General features: G+C 36.0%; 1 protein-coding gene and 1 non-coding gene across 5 annotated transcripts in view; both read left to right on the top strand.

Annotated features, from left to right (window-relative positions):
- Positions 1-17,162, top strand: part of FCHSD2 (FCH and double SH3 domains 2) — a 296,241-nt gene that overhangs the window by 160,717 nt on the left and 118,362 nt on the right. For all 4 annotated transcript variants that reach the window (XM_042959277.1, XM_042959278.1, XM_007080887.3 and 1 more), the window contains 3 exons: positions 8,499-8,632; positions 12,636-12,690; positions 13,683-13,811. In XM_042959277.1, coding sequence (XP_042815211.1) covers positions 8,499-8,632; positions 12,636-12,690; positions 13,683-13,811 — 318 coding nt within the window. The remainder of the gene's footprint in view (positions 1-8,498; positions 8,633-12,635; positions 12,691-13,682; positions 13,812-17,162) is intronic.
- Positions 8,069-8,174, top strand: LOC122231552. Its single transcript, XR_006208822.1, has one exon. It is a non-coding gene; the product is annotated as a U6 spliceosomal RNA (small nuclear RNA).

The raw sequence follows: 17,162 nt of genomic DNA on the forward strand, positions 1-17,162 counted from the left end.
CTTCCAGCCCCTGCTGACCAGAATTCTATTCTTTGCTTCCATGAGTTTTACTATTTTAGATACTTCATGTAAGTGGAATCATGCAATATTTGTTCCTTTGTGACTGGCTTATTTCATTTAGGGTAATGTCTTGCAGGTTCATCTATGTTGTTGCATATTGTAGGATTTCATTCCTTTTTAAGGCTGAATAATACTCACTATGAGTATATGCTACATTTTTATACATTCATGCATTGCTCAATACTTTGATTGTTTCCTTACTTTGGCTTTTGTGAATAGTGCTGCTGTGAACATGGGGTGCTAATATCTCTTTGAGATCCTGATTTCAATTATTGTGGATAAATACTCAGAAGTGGGATTGCTGGATCATATAGTAGTTCTATTTTTAATTTTTTGAGAAACTGCCATACTGTTTTCCTTATTGCACCATTTTGCGTTCCCAGCTGTGTATAAGGGTTCCTGTTTCTCCATAACTTCACCAATGGTTATTATCTTTTGGGTTTTTTTTTTTTATATGTATGTAATAACTATCCTAGAAGTTATGAAGTATCTCACTGTGGTTTTGACTCGCATTTTCCAGATGATTAGTGACATTGAACAATCTCACATTTTTCTTTTCTTTTTTTAAAAGTAATCTCTACTCCCAACATGGTGTTTAAACTCATGAACTAGAGATCAAGAGGCACGTGCTCTACTGTCTGAGCTAGCTAGGCACTGCACTTGTATTTTTTTATTATCAATTTTTGCTCCACTATTAGCTTTTTAATTTTATAATTTTGTATTATTCTTTTACTAGTTACCGTAGAGACTCCAGTATGCCTCCCTGACTTAGTCCAGTTTATCTGGAATTGGTACTTATACTATTCTCCAGACTTTCAATTAATTTAATAAAGTTTACCTGGAATTAGTATTTACTACCTTATACACAATATAAAAATCTTCCAACAGTGTAATTCCATTTGCCTCCCCATTATAACTTTTGTGCTGTCAGACCTTTTGAATTTGTTCATATGACATTTGTACTTTTTATGCATTTTCTCTATTTCCATCTTTTTTTTCTTTCTGTACTTCAGTCTGAGTATTTTCTACCAGTGTCTTACAGTTCATTAATATTCTGTTTTAAGCTATTTCCAATCTGCTTTTAAAACATATTTTGGAGTCTTAATGTATTTTTCAGTTCTAGAATTTTTATTTTATTTTTTAAAAACCAATTCTGTGTTTCTGGTGAAGTTGTTCTCCGTGTTTTTCCTTTATTTTCTTAAATAGGTTACTCCTAATCTCTGGTTCATGATTCCGCTGTCGAAATCACTATAGGTCTCCTTTTTTTTTTTTTTTTTTTTTTTAAGTTTATTTATTTATTTTGAGAGAAATAGAGTGTGGCTCTGTACTGTCAGTGCAGAGCCCAATATGGGGCTCAATCCCATGAACGGTGACACCATGACCTGAACCAAAATCAAGAGTCAGACGCTTAACTGACTGAGCCACCCAGGCACCCAAGGCCTTTTTTTTTAATCATTTACTGTTTTTCTTGGGTTTTGGTTATGCCTCATAATGCTGGACATTGTGAATAAAAATTATAGAGGCTCTGGAATATATTTTTTATTTCCAAAGAGAGTTAAATTTTCTAGCAGGCAGATAGAATACTGTCAGGTCACCTTGATCCTGTTAGGGTCTGGTTTTAGCCTTTCTTAGGGCTGTTCTGTTTCACCATTGTCCATATTTTGGTATAGGGTGCCTACCAAAACCCTTCTACTTTGACAAGACTTGACTCTAACCTCTGTCTTCTCCACATCATGTAGCTGTTCTGACCCTCTGGTACTTGCTCAGCTTATTAGCCTTTCAGCTGCTCTTCTTTACTGGATTTCTTGGGGTTTTACCCCATACATGCCACTTGGAAGTTAACTGATGACTCGGGGAAATTGCATACAGATCTTTGGGCTTGCTTCTCTGTAGCACCCTTCTTACCAGAATTTAGCCTCTCAAGTTTTTCCTCTTGTAGCATCCTTAAACTCTGACCTCTGTTTCCTTAATCTAATAAGATTGCCTGTTTCTCTGTACCCTGATTCGACAAATGCCCGAAGAAAAAAAGTCACCTTAAATGTAGAGCTTACCTAGCTGGGCTTCCCTTCTTCCATATATCATAGTCCTGTAAGTCCAGTGTATGCTGGTATCTTTTAAAAACCTGTTTTGTCCAACTTTTACAATTTCCAGACTAGAAGAAGGTAGTCTGAAACAACTTGTTTTGTCATTATCACAACCAATTTTGTTTTCCCTCAATAACATTTTAATGGTCATGTTCTTTTAAAAATTTTCTCTATTGTGTCAGTTTTCTAAGACGTGGGGGTAAATTCAGTCATATTACAATTAAAAAACGTCTGTCCATTGTGATTATAACGAGAATAATATTATGGCTTTTTCGAAATGATTTTCTGTATGCTGGCATTTGCTTATAAAACAAAACAAGAGCCATAATAATCTAAGACTTTTGCCATTTTTAAAAATTGAGATATAATTCACATAACATGAATTTCAGGTGTATAATGTAATGATTTGATATTTATATATATTGCAAAATGATCACCATACTAAGTCCAGAAGTCCAGTTAACATCCATCATTGTATTAATTATTAGTAATACTTCAGTTCATATCTTTCTCATGCAAACTAGAGTTTATGTTTCTTTGAAATAGTTGGGATTTACATTTGGATAACACTTTAGAGTTTGTAAACTGCTACCATATCCATTATAGTCTCATTTGATTTTCCTATCAACTTGTTAGGTATATTAATCTTATTATTTTACAAATGATAAAACCCAGCCTAAAAAATGTTAAAGAGACTTAGTAGTAAATAACACAGCAGAAACTTGAATATACTGCTTTCTAATTCCAAATCCTATGCAATCTTCTAAAAACACTTGAACTTTAATATTTAAATAAGTTTACAGAAAAATACATACAATTCCTTTACCTTAGTAGACTACTTAATTATCTTACTCCTTTTATCTTCTTAGTTTTTGCAATAGTTACGATTAATACATCGATCATTTTTTAGCATATCCCATTTTCTTCATTCTATTTCCTAATTAATTGTTCATGTTTCTATGCAATCTTTGTGTTTACTATTTTTAATTCCTGAATGAATTTTTTATTTATTCTACTTTATTTAATCATACCTTTGTTTTTGGACATTACCACTAAGTCTGCAATAAAAATTAACTTTTTCTTTGAAGTTACTTCCTTAGCATGAATTTCTAGGACATGACTACTAGGTTAGAGAATCAACTGATTTGTGGGACTTTAATGTATTGGCTCAAGTTGCTATTTTATTTTTATTCCTCTCTTCAAGTTATTGCCAAGTATATCTTATTCTAAGATCTGTGTCATACTTAGGTATCATACTTCTAATTTCTTCACTAGAATTCTAGTATCCAAGTTTGTCACCATTTTATCTAATACCTTATCCTTAAGGTAAACTTGTACATTCATTTCTGTGTCTGCTCAGTGCCGATAACTCTTGGTAAAGAGCTGGGCTTATACCATACCAAGTCTTTTCTTAACATATAGGCATTATTAAGTAAGCTTCTTTTTAAGTATATAACTTAGTCCCCTCAGAAAACTGGATTGCTATGAAGAAATTTAATCTAAATTTGGAAAGGAAATCCTAGGTAATCTTTTTCTTTGCAAATTAAGTTTTATGACTTGTATTTAACAAATATTTTTGGTGCAGGCATATCTCAAAAACATTGTGGGTTGGTTTCATACCACTACAATAAAGCAAATATTGCAGTAAAGTGAGCCAAATGAATTTTTTGGTTTCCCAGTGTATATAAAAGTTATGTTTACCCTATACTGTAGGCTATAAGTGTGTGGTAGCTGTGTCTAAAAAAAAAAAACAAAAAAAACACAATGTACATACCTTAATTTAAAAATACTTTATTGCTAAAAATGCTATCTATCGTCTGAACTTTCAGTGAGTCATAATCTTATTGCTGATAGAGGGTCTTTGCCTTGATGTTGGTGGCTGCTGATGATCAGGGTGGTGGTTGCTGAAGGCTAGTGTGGCTGTGGCAATTTCTTAAAATAAGACAACGAAGGGGTGCCTGGGTGGGTCAGTCAGTTAAGCATCTGACTTCGGCTCAGGTCATGATCTCACAGCTCGTGTGTTCAAGCCCCACATCAGACTCTATGCTGACAGCTCAGAGCCTGGAGCCTGCTTCAGATTCTGTGCCTCCCTCTTTCTCTTTGCCCCTCCCCTGCTCATGCTCGTTCGTTCTCTCTCTCTCTCTCTCTCTGTCTCAAAAATAAACATTAAAAAAAAATAAGACAACGAAGTTTGCTGCATCCATTGACTCTTCCTTTCACACACAATTTCTCTGCAGCATGTGGTGGTGTTTGATAGCATTTTACCTATAGTAGAACTTCTTTGACAATTAGAGGCAATCCTCTCAAACACTGCTGCTGCTTTATCAACTAAAATTATGTAGTATTCTAAATTGTCATTTCAACAGTCTTCACCAGGAGTAGATTCCTTCTCGAGAAACCACTGTCTTTGCTCATCCATAAGAAGCAGTTCCCCATCTATTCAAGTTTTATCATGAGATTGCACTAATTCAGATACATCTTCAGGCTCTACTTCAAATTCTAGTTCTCTTGCTATTTCCACCACATCTACAGTTCTTCCACTAAAGTCTTGAATCTTCAATTTGTAAAAAATGCAGTATCTGCAGCGCAGGAAAGCAAAGTGCAATGAAATGAGGTATGTCCTTGTTTTGCTGTGTGCAGAGCACTTTCCTTTGACAAAAACTCAAATTACTCTGACTTCAAACAGTTCATTTTGGTGATGGAAGACATTTGGTTAAGGATTTACTGAAGGCTAGGGAAGAATAGATCATAAAAGATCTCTTCATTGTACACATGGGCTATCTATCTAATATTATTTGATGAACAGTATCTTAGAAACTTATGTAAAGGGAAAGAAAAAACAAGAATAGAATCACCCTGAGTTTTCTGATGAGATTTTTGAGAAATCCTTTCAAAGATACAAACTATCATAAGGTCCCCCTGATATTGTCACATATAGAGAAAGTAATTTAATTGGTAGCCTTTTATAGATGAAAATGAATTAAGTAATCAGGTCTAAGAGATACATCTTATCCTTCGAAGGGTAGGCATATGAGCAGTGAGTGGCTGTGTGTGGGTCTGTGCACGTGTACGCACATATGTTCTCATGTACCCATGGTGTTCATTTGTGTGAATATACTGATATCCTAGCCACATGATGTGCAATCCACATGAAAAGCTTTGACCAACTGTGTTTAGTTTCCTCTCGAAATGCTCAACTTAGCAGACCCTTTCCGTGCATGTAAATCACCACAGGATTCTTGAGCTTGCCTTCATTGATTAGTTTTTCTGAGGTGTCAAGTTCTATTGTTTTGGATGAACATTTTGGTTATAAATGCCTTATACCTGACTCCTCTTTTAAATAATCTGTCTCATTTTCCCATTAAACATGGTTTTCAGACCATGCCCCAGTTTTTGGATCTTATTTTTATTTGTATGTATGTATGTATGTATTTATGTATGTATGTATGTAAATCTATGCCCAACACGGGCCCAAATTCATGACCCCAAGATCAAGAACCGCATGCTCTTACAAGAGGTTTGTTGAGGTGCTGGGTAATCCAGTCAGTTAAACATCCAACTCTTTATTTCAGTTCAGGTCATGATCTCACAGTTTGTGAGTTTGAGCCTCCTGTCAGGTTGCACAGAACCTGCTTGGAATTCTCTCTCTCCCTCTCTCTCTCTGCCCCTTTCCTGTTCATGCACATGCACATGCACGCTCTCTCTCAAAGTAAATAAATAAACAAGAGGTTTATTTGTGATAAGGACTATTAAAAATTAAAGGGAAAGACAGATTTTTCTACAAGATAAAAGCTTACTATTTTAGTGTATCTATAAAATGAAATATTATTCAGCCATAAAAAGAAATGGAGAAATAATACATGATACAACATAGATGAACCCTAAATACATTATGTGAGGACTTAGGACATATAAGGCCACATAGTTACATGATTCCATTGATAAATGAAATGCAGGAAATTCATAGAGACAGAAAGTAGATTAGTGGTTTCCAGAGACTAGGGATAGGGGAAAATGAGGAGTGACTGCTAATCGGTATGGGGTTTCTTTTTTGGGTGATGAAATGTTCTGGAATTAGACAGTGTAAATGGTTGTACAACCTTATAAATATACTAAAACCCACCAAATTGTATACTTTTAAAGGACGAATTTTGTGGTATGTGGATTACATATAAATTTTTTTAAAGCTTACTATTTTAAGATAAAGTATCTCTACATGAGTTGTCACAAAACTGGGGTAGGTACTATAATGGATTAACATGGTAAATGATAGCATCACTTTCTCACTTTATGACTTTGGGTAAATTATTTAACCACTTTAAGTCTATTTCCTTATCCTAAAATAGGACTAGTATGAACACTTTTACCAGAGTCATTTGGAAGAGTAAATGTGATAATATTTATTAAGTACTAAACTTAGTGCATTCTTCCTATGTGCCCATAGGGAGTCTTCTTAAGTTTAACGAATCATTGAGACTGTCATGATTATTGTAGGCCATACCTGGTATGAGATTAACTTAGAAGGACATTAGAACAGGGAACACAGTTAACCAGCAGGGCAGTGTCTAGTGCTAGTATTTAGTTCTTTCACTGGTGTATGTCTCAGTCTACATAGCCAACCACGGTTATTCTGTTTGGTTCCTCAGGTAAGAGATCTAGGGCAAGAGAATGAGAGAGAATGTACAGGGGTAGCCACAGGCCCTAAAGGAGACTAAAAGCTTTTATGACAACTTTACAGACAGAGCTTCCAAAGTCTATGAGAAGGACACATCCAGACACAGGAATTACAATACTCAAAAAAGCCTAAAGCCAGGGCTTCTCCACCAGATATTTATAGTTCATTTGTACTTTGATGCAGTTTGCCTGTTGGGTTCATAAGCAGTGTTACCAAATAACACAGTTGACATTGTGTCTTCATCAGGTTTCTGTTGAAACAGAGACCTAGAAAGTTAAGCAAGGGTCCAGTTTTCATGCAGAGGAGAAAGAAGTGGCTTTTTAACCCTTTATTCACAGCTTGACACTTGATAAGTGCTCAGTAAATATGCCCATAGAGAACCTTCCAGGTTTTGCACTTTCTGTAAAGTAGTCCCTTTTTATTTGTTTAATATTTGTTTATTTATTTTCAAGAGAGAGCACAAGTTGGGGGGGGAGGGGCGGCAGAGAAAGAGAGACACACACAGAATCCAAAGCAGGCTCCAGGCTCTGAGCTGTCAACACAGAGCCTGACGCAGGGCTCGAACCTATGAACCGTGAGATCATGACCTGAGCTGAAGTTGGACACTCAACTGACTGAGCCACCCAGGCACCCCAAAGTTGTCCCTTTCTTAACACCTAATAATTTCTGGGAAACTCTAGCCTGTATGTCACATGTGTAAGTTTGTGCTTTATCTATGCTATTCCAGTGTCCTTGCTCTATCTACTCCGTGCTGTTCAGCCTGGCACAATAGTCCCTCACCAATATCTCCTCCTACTTTGCTGAGGTTTTTTGTCAGTCTCCACTAAATACTATTTCAGGCTCAGAAGTTTTTCAGTGAGAGCTTCCCTAAATTTGTCTCAGGCTGGCAAAACTTTTCAGTGGTTTGTTTCAAACTGGGAAAAATGTTTCCCCTTTGGATATCCAGAAGAGTTGCAAAGCAATGTTACTTTGGCCCAATTGTGTTATAAAAATTTATTGATTAAACATTTCTTCGAGTTAATTATGTCTGTCCCTTCTCTCAGAGTGTATAGGTGTATCCAAAGAATTGAGCTGGCAGTAATTTTGAGTAGTAACTGTTATGTGGTACCCAGGTTTCTTGCTTCTCTTCATCTCGGACTTAATGTCAGACTTGTCAGATTTCTTTCCTTCTTTCCCAGAGTAGAATTCTTCACTACCTTTGCACCGTCAGTTCCCCAAACATGTAGAGACTTTATTAAGATTATGAAGAGTGCTCGCTTTGGCAGCACATATACTAAAATTGGAATGATACAGAGAAGATTAGTATGGCCCCTGTGCAAGAATTATGAAGAAATACAGAATTGCTTTGTTCTTTTGCCTTTATTGCCATGAAATCTCCAATAATAAAAGCATTTTCATTGTTGCTTTTCTTTTGCTTTACCTTACTGTCAGTCATCAGCGGCACTGTGGTTATTTCTCAAAGCAGAGTTGTTAAGCAAACTGGGACAATATTCAATACCTTACTTGAGATGGGAGTACCAGCTGTTCACTGGATTTTAATTTACAATTTGACGGAGACTAAAGTGCTGATTTTTCTCTTGGGTTTCCATCCTGAGGGCATGGTGCATAGTCCTTAGGACAAATTCATTTCGGTAAGCCTGAAAACTAATATCATAATAATTGTACTTTGTATTTTACAGTGTGTGGACCAGTTGACGAAGATCCAAACTGAATTACAAGAGACGGTGAAAGATTTAGCTAAAGGCAAAAAGAAGTACTTTGAGACTGAACAGATGGCTCATGCAGTACGGGAGAAAGCTGACATCGAGGCAAAGTATGTGTTTTAGCATTTCTGAAAAAGTAATTATGCAAATAAATGTTATTTTTGCCAGTACTTTGTTTTCTATTAATATAGGGCATAGACTCATTCTCAGGTTATCTTGGTTTCGTCTGACCTATAAATGTTACATACTTTCAAATTTTTCTTTCATATTGGCTGATCTCATTTCAATTAATACAGCAATAAGAGAATGTTTGATCAGTCAGTTTCACGTTCAATTGGATTATGGAAAGGAAAGAAGACAAATGAACATGGTATCAAAAGCTTAGCAAAAGCCTGTTGAAGTTGCTGTGGTATCTGAGTATCAGGATTTAAGAGCTTCATTTTTTTCATGCTAGACTCTAAATCAGTTGTATTTGGAAATCCCTGATCCTTAGCATGCCATTGAGGACCTTGGACATGTCAAATATATAAGAGCACTAACCTCAGTATAGAAACCCTGACTCAAGCACAGTTTCTCTCTTATGTGAAGTTCTAATACATACACTTTTTTAATGTGTGCTTTAGCAACTGTGTGCATTTTACTCTTCATATATGTGACTTATAAGTCCTTGATTTTGAGAATAATTAGGAAAAAAAGAAACTGGCATTTGGTACAGAAGGAACTGGCAGTTGGTAATAAAAAAGAGATCTAAAACAAGCCGTAGAGATTTTTGCTATGACAAGTTGAGGAAAGATAAAAAGTTTTTGAGAAAAAATAAACCTGTGTCATAGAATGGTACTCTAAAGAGGTCTGTGAGGAGAGCTGAGACTCCCGTTTAATGCAAAATCTGGAACTCTGAACTCCTAATCATGAAATCAGAAAGGTTATGAACACTTGTACAGACTAGCAACTAGTGGGTGAGGTTCGTTAATATGCTTTTATCAGCAGGAAGTTAAGCAATCTCATAACCCTCTTGTGAAAATTTAGTGTATCCTTGAAAGTTTATGTAGTACCAAAGTATGGTAGACGAATACTCATGAAATACTTAATGTTACTGGAAAACATATTTAATATTTCCCTAATTTAGTTTATTGTCTTTATGATTTTATTTTTGTGAGCATACAAATATTTCTCATACTTTCATAGAGTCAATGAACCCATCTTCCCAATAAGACCTGAAGATTTTAGATTAGATAATCTCTAATAGGAATTTCCTCTCCTAGTGGTTTTTAGGAATTTGTTTTTTAAAACTCTCAGGATTCTAGAACAGAGAGTTGACAGATTTGTAGAGCATATGTAAATACCTACTTTAGCCAAGGGCCACAGAGTGTAAATGCGGACAATTGCAAGGCTATTCCTAAGAAGTCTAGATTTGACAGGGTCTAATTCACAGATGCTGATCTCAAGAAACTGCCTTCTAATATGGCCCAAATTCAAAGGGATTTTAGTATATAAGACATTTTATCTCAGTGTGTAACTTCTCTGGAAAATTCATTCAACTACAGAGTAAGAAATGTTTCTTTATCCTCATTCGCTCACTAAACGTTTATTGAATAATTATATTGGGTGCTGTGGGTACAAAGATGAGTAAGATAAGCTTTGCATCCTTAAGAAATTTAAAGCCTAGAATTAAAGACAACTGTGTTTAAAAGTAACTTTGTGACTTGTTTATTCACAGCAAATTCAAAGAAATTAAGTGCCTCATGTCACTCAGTAACATATTTGCTGTAATTGTATGAAAACACTGTTTTGTAAGCCTAGAAAATAGATTAATTTTGCCTCATGAAAAAGGAAACCTTTATAGAAGAAGTGGTATTTGGACAGAATCTTGAAGAAGATGGGAAGGAATATCAGAAAGGGGAAGTGAAAACTAGACTATATGTAGTTTTGGTAGGTGATTTGACAGACAGTAAAATGTGCACATTAGGAGAGAGCACACAAGGAAGAGGGAAGGGAAGGATGAGTTCCATCTTGGATGTGTAGGTTCTGAAGAGCCTGTAGGACTCTGAGGTGAATAAATTTGGTAGGGGGTCACATATCTAACTCTCAGATGAGAATAGGGCCTATCAGATGATTGCCTGTCAGGGTTGATTGCCTATCAGATGATAGCTATACGGTTGAAATCCTATATTAGATGAGAAATTGAGTTTGAGACCCTAAGGAGCATTAATTAACATTTGGAAGTAGATGATGAAGAGGAGTGTGCAATACAATTCACCATTCATATATATCTTATTTTTTATAGATCATAATCTTTGAGCACAGGAACTGTTTTTTCTTTTTTTTTAATGTTTGTTTATTTTTGAGAGAGAGAGAGAGATCACAAGCAGGGGTTGGGGGGCAGAGAGAGAGGGAGACATAGAATCCAAAGCAGACTCCATGCTCCAGGCTGTCAGCACAGAGCCTGATGTGGGGCTCAAACCCACAAACCGTGAGATCATGACCTGAGCTGAAGTCAGATGTTTAACTGACTGACTGACTGAGCCACCCAGGCGCCCCTGGAACTGTATTATTCTATTACTAATACTTTCTTAAGTTCCACACAAGAATTATATGAAAATTAGCAAATGAAGCAGAAACTAGAAACTTAAAACCTTATTTTGGAAAATCCAGGTGCAACTCAGACTATTTGGATAATGACTACAATAAAAAAGGAGAATCAAGAATACCCTAGTCTTTTTTAGCCTTGAACAGGCTGTCCCAAATTTTAAAGCTTGTGGCCTTTGCTTTCTTTCTTTGTTGTTGTTTTTTTTTAATGTTTATTTATTTTTGAGACAGAGAGAGACAGAGCATGAACAGGGGAGGGGCAGAGAGAGAGGGAGACACAGAATCTGAAACAGGTTCCAGGCTCTGAGCTGTCAGCACAGAGCCCGACGCGGGGCTCAAACTCACGGACCGTGAGATCATGACCTGAGCCAAAGTCGGACACTTAACCGACCAAGCCACCCAGGCGCCCCAGGCCTTTGCTTTCTTAAATCAGAATGAATAACAATCTGATTAATAAAAACAGGCAAAACCCTAGGAAATATGAATATGGCAAGATAGAAAATAACAGGAAAATCGTGGACCTTATTTTTTTTTAAACACTGGGGAAGTAGTTAGGATGCGTATGTGTACGTCCCTGAATGTTTCTCTTTTGTTAGAAAGAGCATAGACTGCTTTTGCTATCCTCCTCACATTTGCTGTGCAGAGACTGGCTTGCTGCGCCTTCCATTCCCAGGTGGTCTGCAACTTGACTTCGTATTATGGCATAGCATTCAGCACATGCCCTGAGTTCTCCCATGGCAGTCACCATAACACTGCAGTCGAGACAAACATTGCCGCCTCAAAAGTCACTGGTTGTGGGGGTGTTGGTTATTCCTTAATGTTTGTTGACTTTCTTCTTCTGCTTATCTCTAGTTGTTTGGGTAAAACCAGCATTTTGTTAGATTATTGTTTCCTTCCCAAACCAAAAGGGATTGAGAGAAATAAGGACACCAGAATGGGAGAAGATTGAATAGAACAAAATCATATAGGGCAGAGAGAACAAGGACTTTCTCACTGTATTCAAATACTATATTAACAGTGGACTTTTAATGGGAGAAAAAAATGGAATTAAGGACTTTCAAGAGCCCGGTAATATCATGCTGTAGATTGCACTGCAGGTGTTACAGCATATTGCCCACGGCGCTGAAAGCCTAAGTTTTGCCTCCATAGATTGGTCATCCCTAGGCATCCTTGAACTTTCTTATAGGAACTAAAGTGTGTGTAATTGTATGATAATGGAAATAAACTGTAGTTTGATGACTCTTGTTTATTAAGAGATACCAATATATTGGATTTGTCAAATTGTATTTTTGTCATTCAGGATATTTTTATTAAATATCCCAATATTTTCTGTTGGACTACAATATTCTTCCTGTAGTAAAATAAAGGAAAATAATCATTGCTGTCGGTTTTCCATTTGTTAGTACTCTTTTGGAATAGTGTTGTGGAAAGTGTCATTTTAAAAAAAGTTTGGAATTATAATACTTAATAAGTTTTATATGTAATTTTATAATTTTATTAAACATACTATTTTCTGTTTTATTATAGATCTAAACTTAGTCTTTTTCAATCAAGAATCAGTTTACAGAAGGCGAGTGTAAAGGTAAGTTTTTGAAAACTTTCACAATTGAGAAACCTTAGCTTATTAAAAAAATTGTTTTTTTTGAGGGTTAAAGTCAGTTTTTTCCACCTAATGTAGAGAAGCATATTAAAATCATTAACTTAGGGAAGAAGTTTCCTTCCCAGTTCATGGGAGTTTTTCACCCAGATGTCAGCACTTGGACACCACTTGCTTGTCAAGATTGCTTCAGAGATTGGTTTCTATACTTTACCTGCTTAGGTAGCCTATTGTCTGTAACTCTTAGTCCAAGAGGCTTAGTCCACGGTCTCTAGAAAATCTCTGCAAAATCCATTTCATTCATATTTACACACTTGAGTATATATTCCGGGCCAATGCAAGTGAGATTTTTCTGTGGGACCCTTAAGCTGTGGATACCTGATAAGTTAAATTTAATAACCTGCCTTTGGCTGTCATGATCCCAACTAGCACCCAGTTCTTTTGGCACATGAGGAGTGTTGATTTTTTTTAAAAAACTTTTCTAACTCCCAACAGCTTTACCCATGTCTTTGAAGATAAGGCACTTACTCAATTTGGAACCTTTATTTTCCCATCTGAATAAAATGAGCAAAATATTTTGAAGTTTCCTGAAAAGCTTTGGGAAGTAGGTTAAATGTAAATAAGAAATATGTAAGAACACTCTTACCATGTATAACAGTTCTAATCACTGTTTATTTAATTTCTTAACAGTGTTGAATTTTTTTTTTTTTAATTTTTAAATTTTATCTTAAGTAAACTTTGTGCCACACATAGGGCTCAAACTCACAACCCTGTGATCAAGAGTCACCTGCTCCACTGACTGAGCCAGCCAGGTGCCCCTAGTGTTGAGTAATTTTTTATGTGTATAAATATTTTTCCACGTGGTTACCTTTACTCTTGTTGAGGAGCTATTAATTGCCAGCTAAGAATGGTATCTTTATATATTTTACAGTTCAGTTGTCAGTTTGCATTGATTTTTTTCTTTTACTATGTTTTAGTTAAAAGCCCGGCGATCTGAATGTAATTCCAAAGCTACCCACGCAAGGAATGATTATCTTCTTACATTAGCAGCAGCAAATGCACACCAGGATCGCTACTATCAAACAGACTTAGTTAACATTATGAAGGTAATACAGACTTAATATCTGTGGTAATTTTGTTTCATTAAAGACAAAACAACTCATGAGTTGAATTAGGCAGATAGGATTAAGTGTGAGTACAGTAGCAGCCAGGCTTCTTTGCAGTTCATTGAAGTATACTTGATACTGTTTGGGTAGCCTCTCTTTCAGGTAATTTTGAATTAATTTTTAATGTAAAATATCATTCAAAACCAAATCACAGTAAAAGACTGTATTATGTATTAGTCTCTAGCAAGTGGCAGATGTTTACTATATAATGGCTATTAATATATAAAATACAAAATAAGATTATTTTTTTTAAAGCTTAGATTTTTTAAATTTCACAATTTTATCCTTAATTGATATGGAAACTTGTACATTAATGTTTTATGATTTTGGGTGTCCATGAGAAGACAAGAAAATGCCTAGTAGTTCTATGAAAATGTCTCTACCCTGGATATCACCCTGAAATGTAGATAGATTGTATTATGTCTCTTATGTACTCAAACTCTATCTTGGTCTTTCTTTGATTATACATCTATGTGTATCTTTAACTTTCACTGAAGTAAAGGAAAAGAGGTGGAGAAGAAAACCTTTTTAACTTACTGCCAGCTCCCCACTTGTTGCTGGTATATAATTTTACATAGAGTGTATCTCATTTTCTCCTGTCTTCTCAAGGACCCAACATTTGATTATTCTGTCTTTCTCTTATATTTTCAAACCTTCCTTTTCAAATGCATTGTTATTTTCTTAATGTTTTTTTGAATTTTTCATTTTAGAGAGAGAGTGGGGGAGGGGCAGAGGCATTGGGGTCGGGGAGAGAGAGAGAGGGACAGACAGAGAGAGAGAGAGAGAGAGAATGAATCCTAAGCAGGCTCCTTGCTCAGCGTGGGGCCCGACATGGGGCTCGGTCCCACGACCATTGGATTGTGACCTGAGCCGAAATCAAGAACCAGATGCTCGACTGACTGAGCCACCCAGGCACCCCTCAAATGTGTTGGTCTTATTGACTGTCAAAACGCATTACTTTCATTGAATTGCTTGCTTTACAAATCATAAGTGTTGAGAATGGGGATGCAGTAGGAGTGGGTGCTCTTTTTTCTACAGTGGCTCTGGGAAGGAGATAAACTCTATGTAGGAACTATAAGTTCTTTCCTTGAAAGTAGAGACAGGACATTCCCTGGTTCCTTCAGGAAAAAATAGGAGTGATGGAGAGAGTGAAACTGGGCTAAGAAGTATCCAGTTGCAGAATTTTTTCTTTCCTTTTTGTTCACTGCCTGAAATCCCTTTTTCCTAGCCTGTTTTGATTTCTACTGGTTAGAATACAAGTGGTAAGAAAAACAAGAGTTTCTTTTGACATCTCAGATGAAAAGTCTGCATACGTTTTCCCTTAAATGTTGGACCTAGAGGCTTAGGCATTTTAATATCTTAGTAGGTGTCACATGGTGCTTCATACTTACAAGAACCAACAAGAGACTTGATCTCTCATTATAACATAGTTTCTCTAGGGGGGAAAAATACACACACACACACAAACACACACACACACACACACACACACACACACACACACACACACACAGAGTCTCAAACAATCCATTATTAAAGAAGATACTCAGTACAGCTTGCAATTCAAAGTTGTGATTCCCTATATACAGTCAAAGCTGTTGACTATATATTTTCCCTTTGAATACTTTTAAATGAACATATTAGTTTAAGCAGCAGCAAAAATAAAATCTTTATGTTTTTTAAATTGAATCCACAGCCAAAAAAGATCTCTTTCTTAAAACCCTATGGCCTTTGATAAACTGGGAAAGGTACAGTATTCTTTGGGGGTCTGCCCTCTGCCCCAAAACAAAGATTAAGTTAATGGACCTAGCCAGCTCTCAGATTATATATCTTTGAAGTTACTTTGAAGTTCTAATGCAGATATTTGATCAGCATTGGGTAGGTTATGCTTCAGATTACTCATTTCATGAGACATTGTAAGGTCCTGAAATGATAAAAATAGAGGCAGGAGTCTCCTTCCTTCCCTTAAAATAGAAAAATGTATTCTCAGTTTTCATGTTGTGTCTGTGTTAATTCATTTTCTTCCTCATGTTAATTCTGTAGTCTGCATTTTTGGAAAACTCTTATCCATTGTGTTGTAGCTACTAAGTAAGATTCTATCATTGAATTGACAGTGGCCCTTTCTTAGAAATGTCTTATTTTCTGAATTGTTGTTAAGGTTCTAATGCCCTAGCTAGAATCTTAAAAACAAATAAACAAACAAACCAAAAACCCCTCTGAATAGCTTAGAAGCAAGATATTTGATTCATTGATTTAATTATGTGCTTTTAGTAGTCATAGTGTGGTAGCTACTGGACCACACTTTGGGAAGAATCAAAGATAAGCAATATACTCTTTTTATCCTCAAAGAGCTCAATCTGGTGAAAGAGAGAGAGATACATAAAAATGATTATAAATTAGGGGGTGACTCAGTCAGTTAAGCATCCAACTTTGGCTTTCAGGTGAATTCTAGCCCGAGTCCGCTGACAGCTCAGAGCCTGGAGCCTGCTTTGGATCCTGTGTCTCCCCCGCTCTCTGCCCCTCCCCAGCTCTCACTCTTGTCTTTCTCTCTCTCAAAAACAAATAAACATTAACAAAAAATTTTTTAAAGAAATGATTACAAATTAGAATAATGAAATTACTTTCTGCTAGAGGACCATAGTTAATGATAATAACAGCTATCTTTTTTTTGATTGCTTAGTGTTACTCTTAGTATTACTCCTAAACACTTTAGCATGTTATCCCTTCTCATTTTTTTTTCCTTTATCCTAGTTTAGTGTTCATAGTTCATTATGACTAGACTAGAAATGAAATGAAATGAAATTCTAACTCAAGTTGAACGCAGATAACCTCTTTCTTTGTACCTGCATCTAAGTAGCCGAGTACTACTGAAGAAAATCTTTCAACAGAACAGAACACACTCATGTTCATAAATTAATGTGGAACCCAGTCTCAAATGGACCCTCGACACTGCTCAGATATCCTGCTGTATTTCCCTGGTTAACTTTCCCTACTATTTTTAACACTTTTTTCAACTTTTTCCATCTCAAACCTCAAACTTTCCTCTTCTCTTTCACACTTAGCAAGTGGTCTTTCTTCCTAATTTACAGAGAAAATACAAGCTATTAAAAGGGAACTCCATTATTTTCCCATTATCTGCCTTCATGCATGTTCAAGACTCTGCCAAGGAACCCCAACCTTTGAGTTGTTTATCCTGTCTAAAGATGATCTTTTCACCTTAGCTTTGGATATCTTATCCCCTTCTGCCTTTTCAGGATCAAAACAACTGATTATTCTCTTTTCTTCTTACAT

The sequence above is a fragment of the Panthera tigris genome, chromosome D1, assembly GCF_018350195.1.
Source record: "Panthera tigris isolate Pti1 chromosome D1, P.tigris_Pti1_mat1.1, whole genome shotgun sequence".
Lineage (NCBI taxonomy): Eukaryota > Metazoa > Chordata > Mammalia > Carnivora > Felidae > Panthera > Panthera tigris.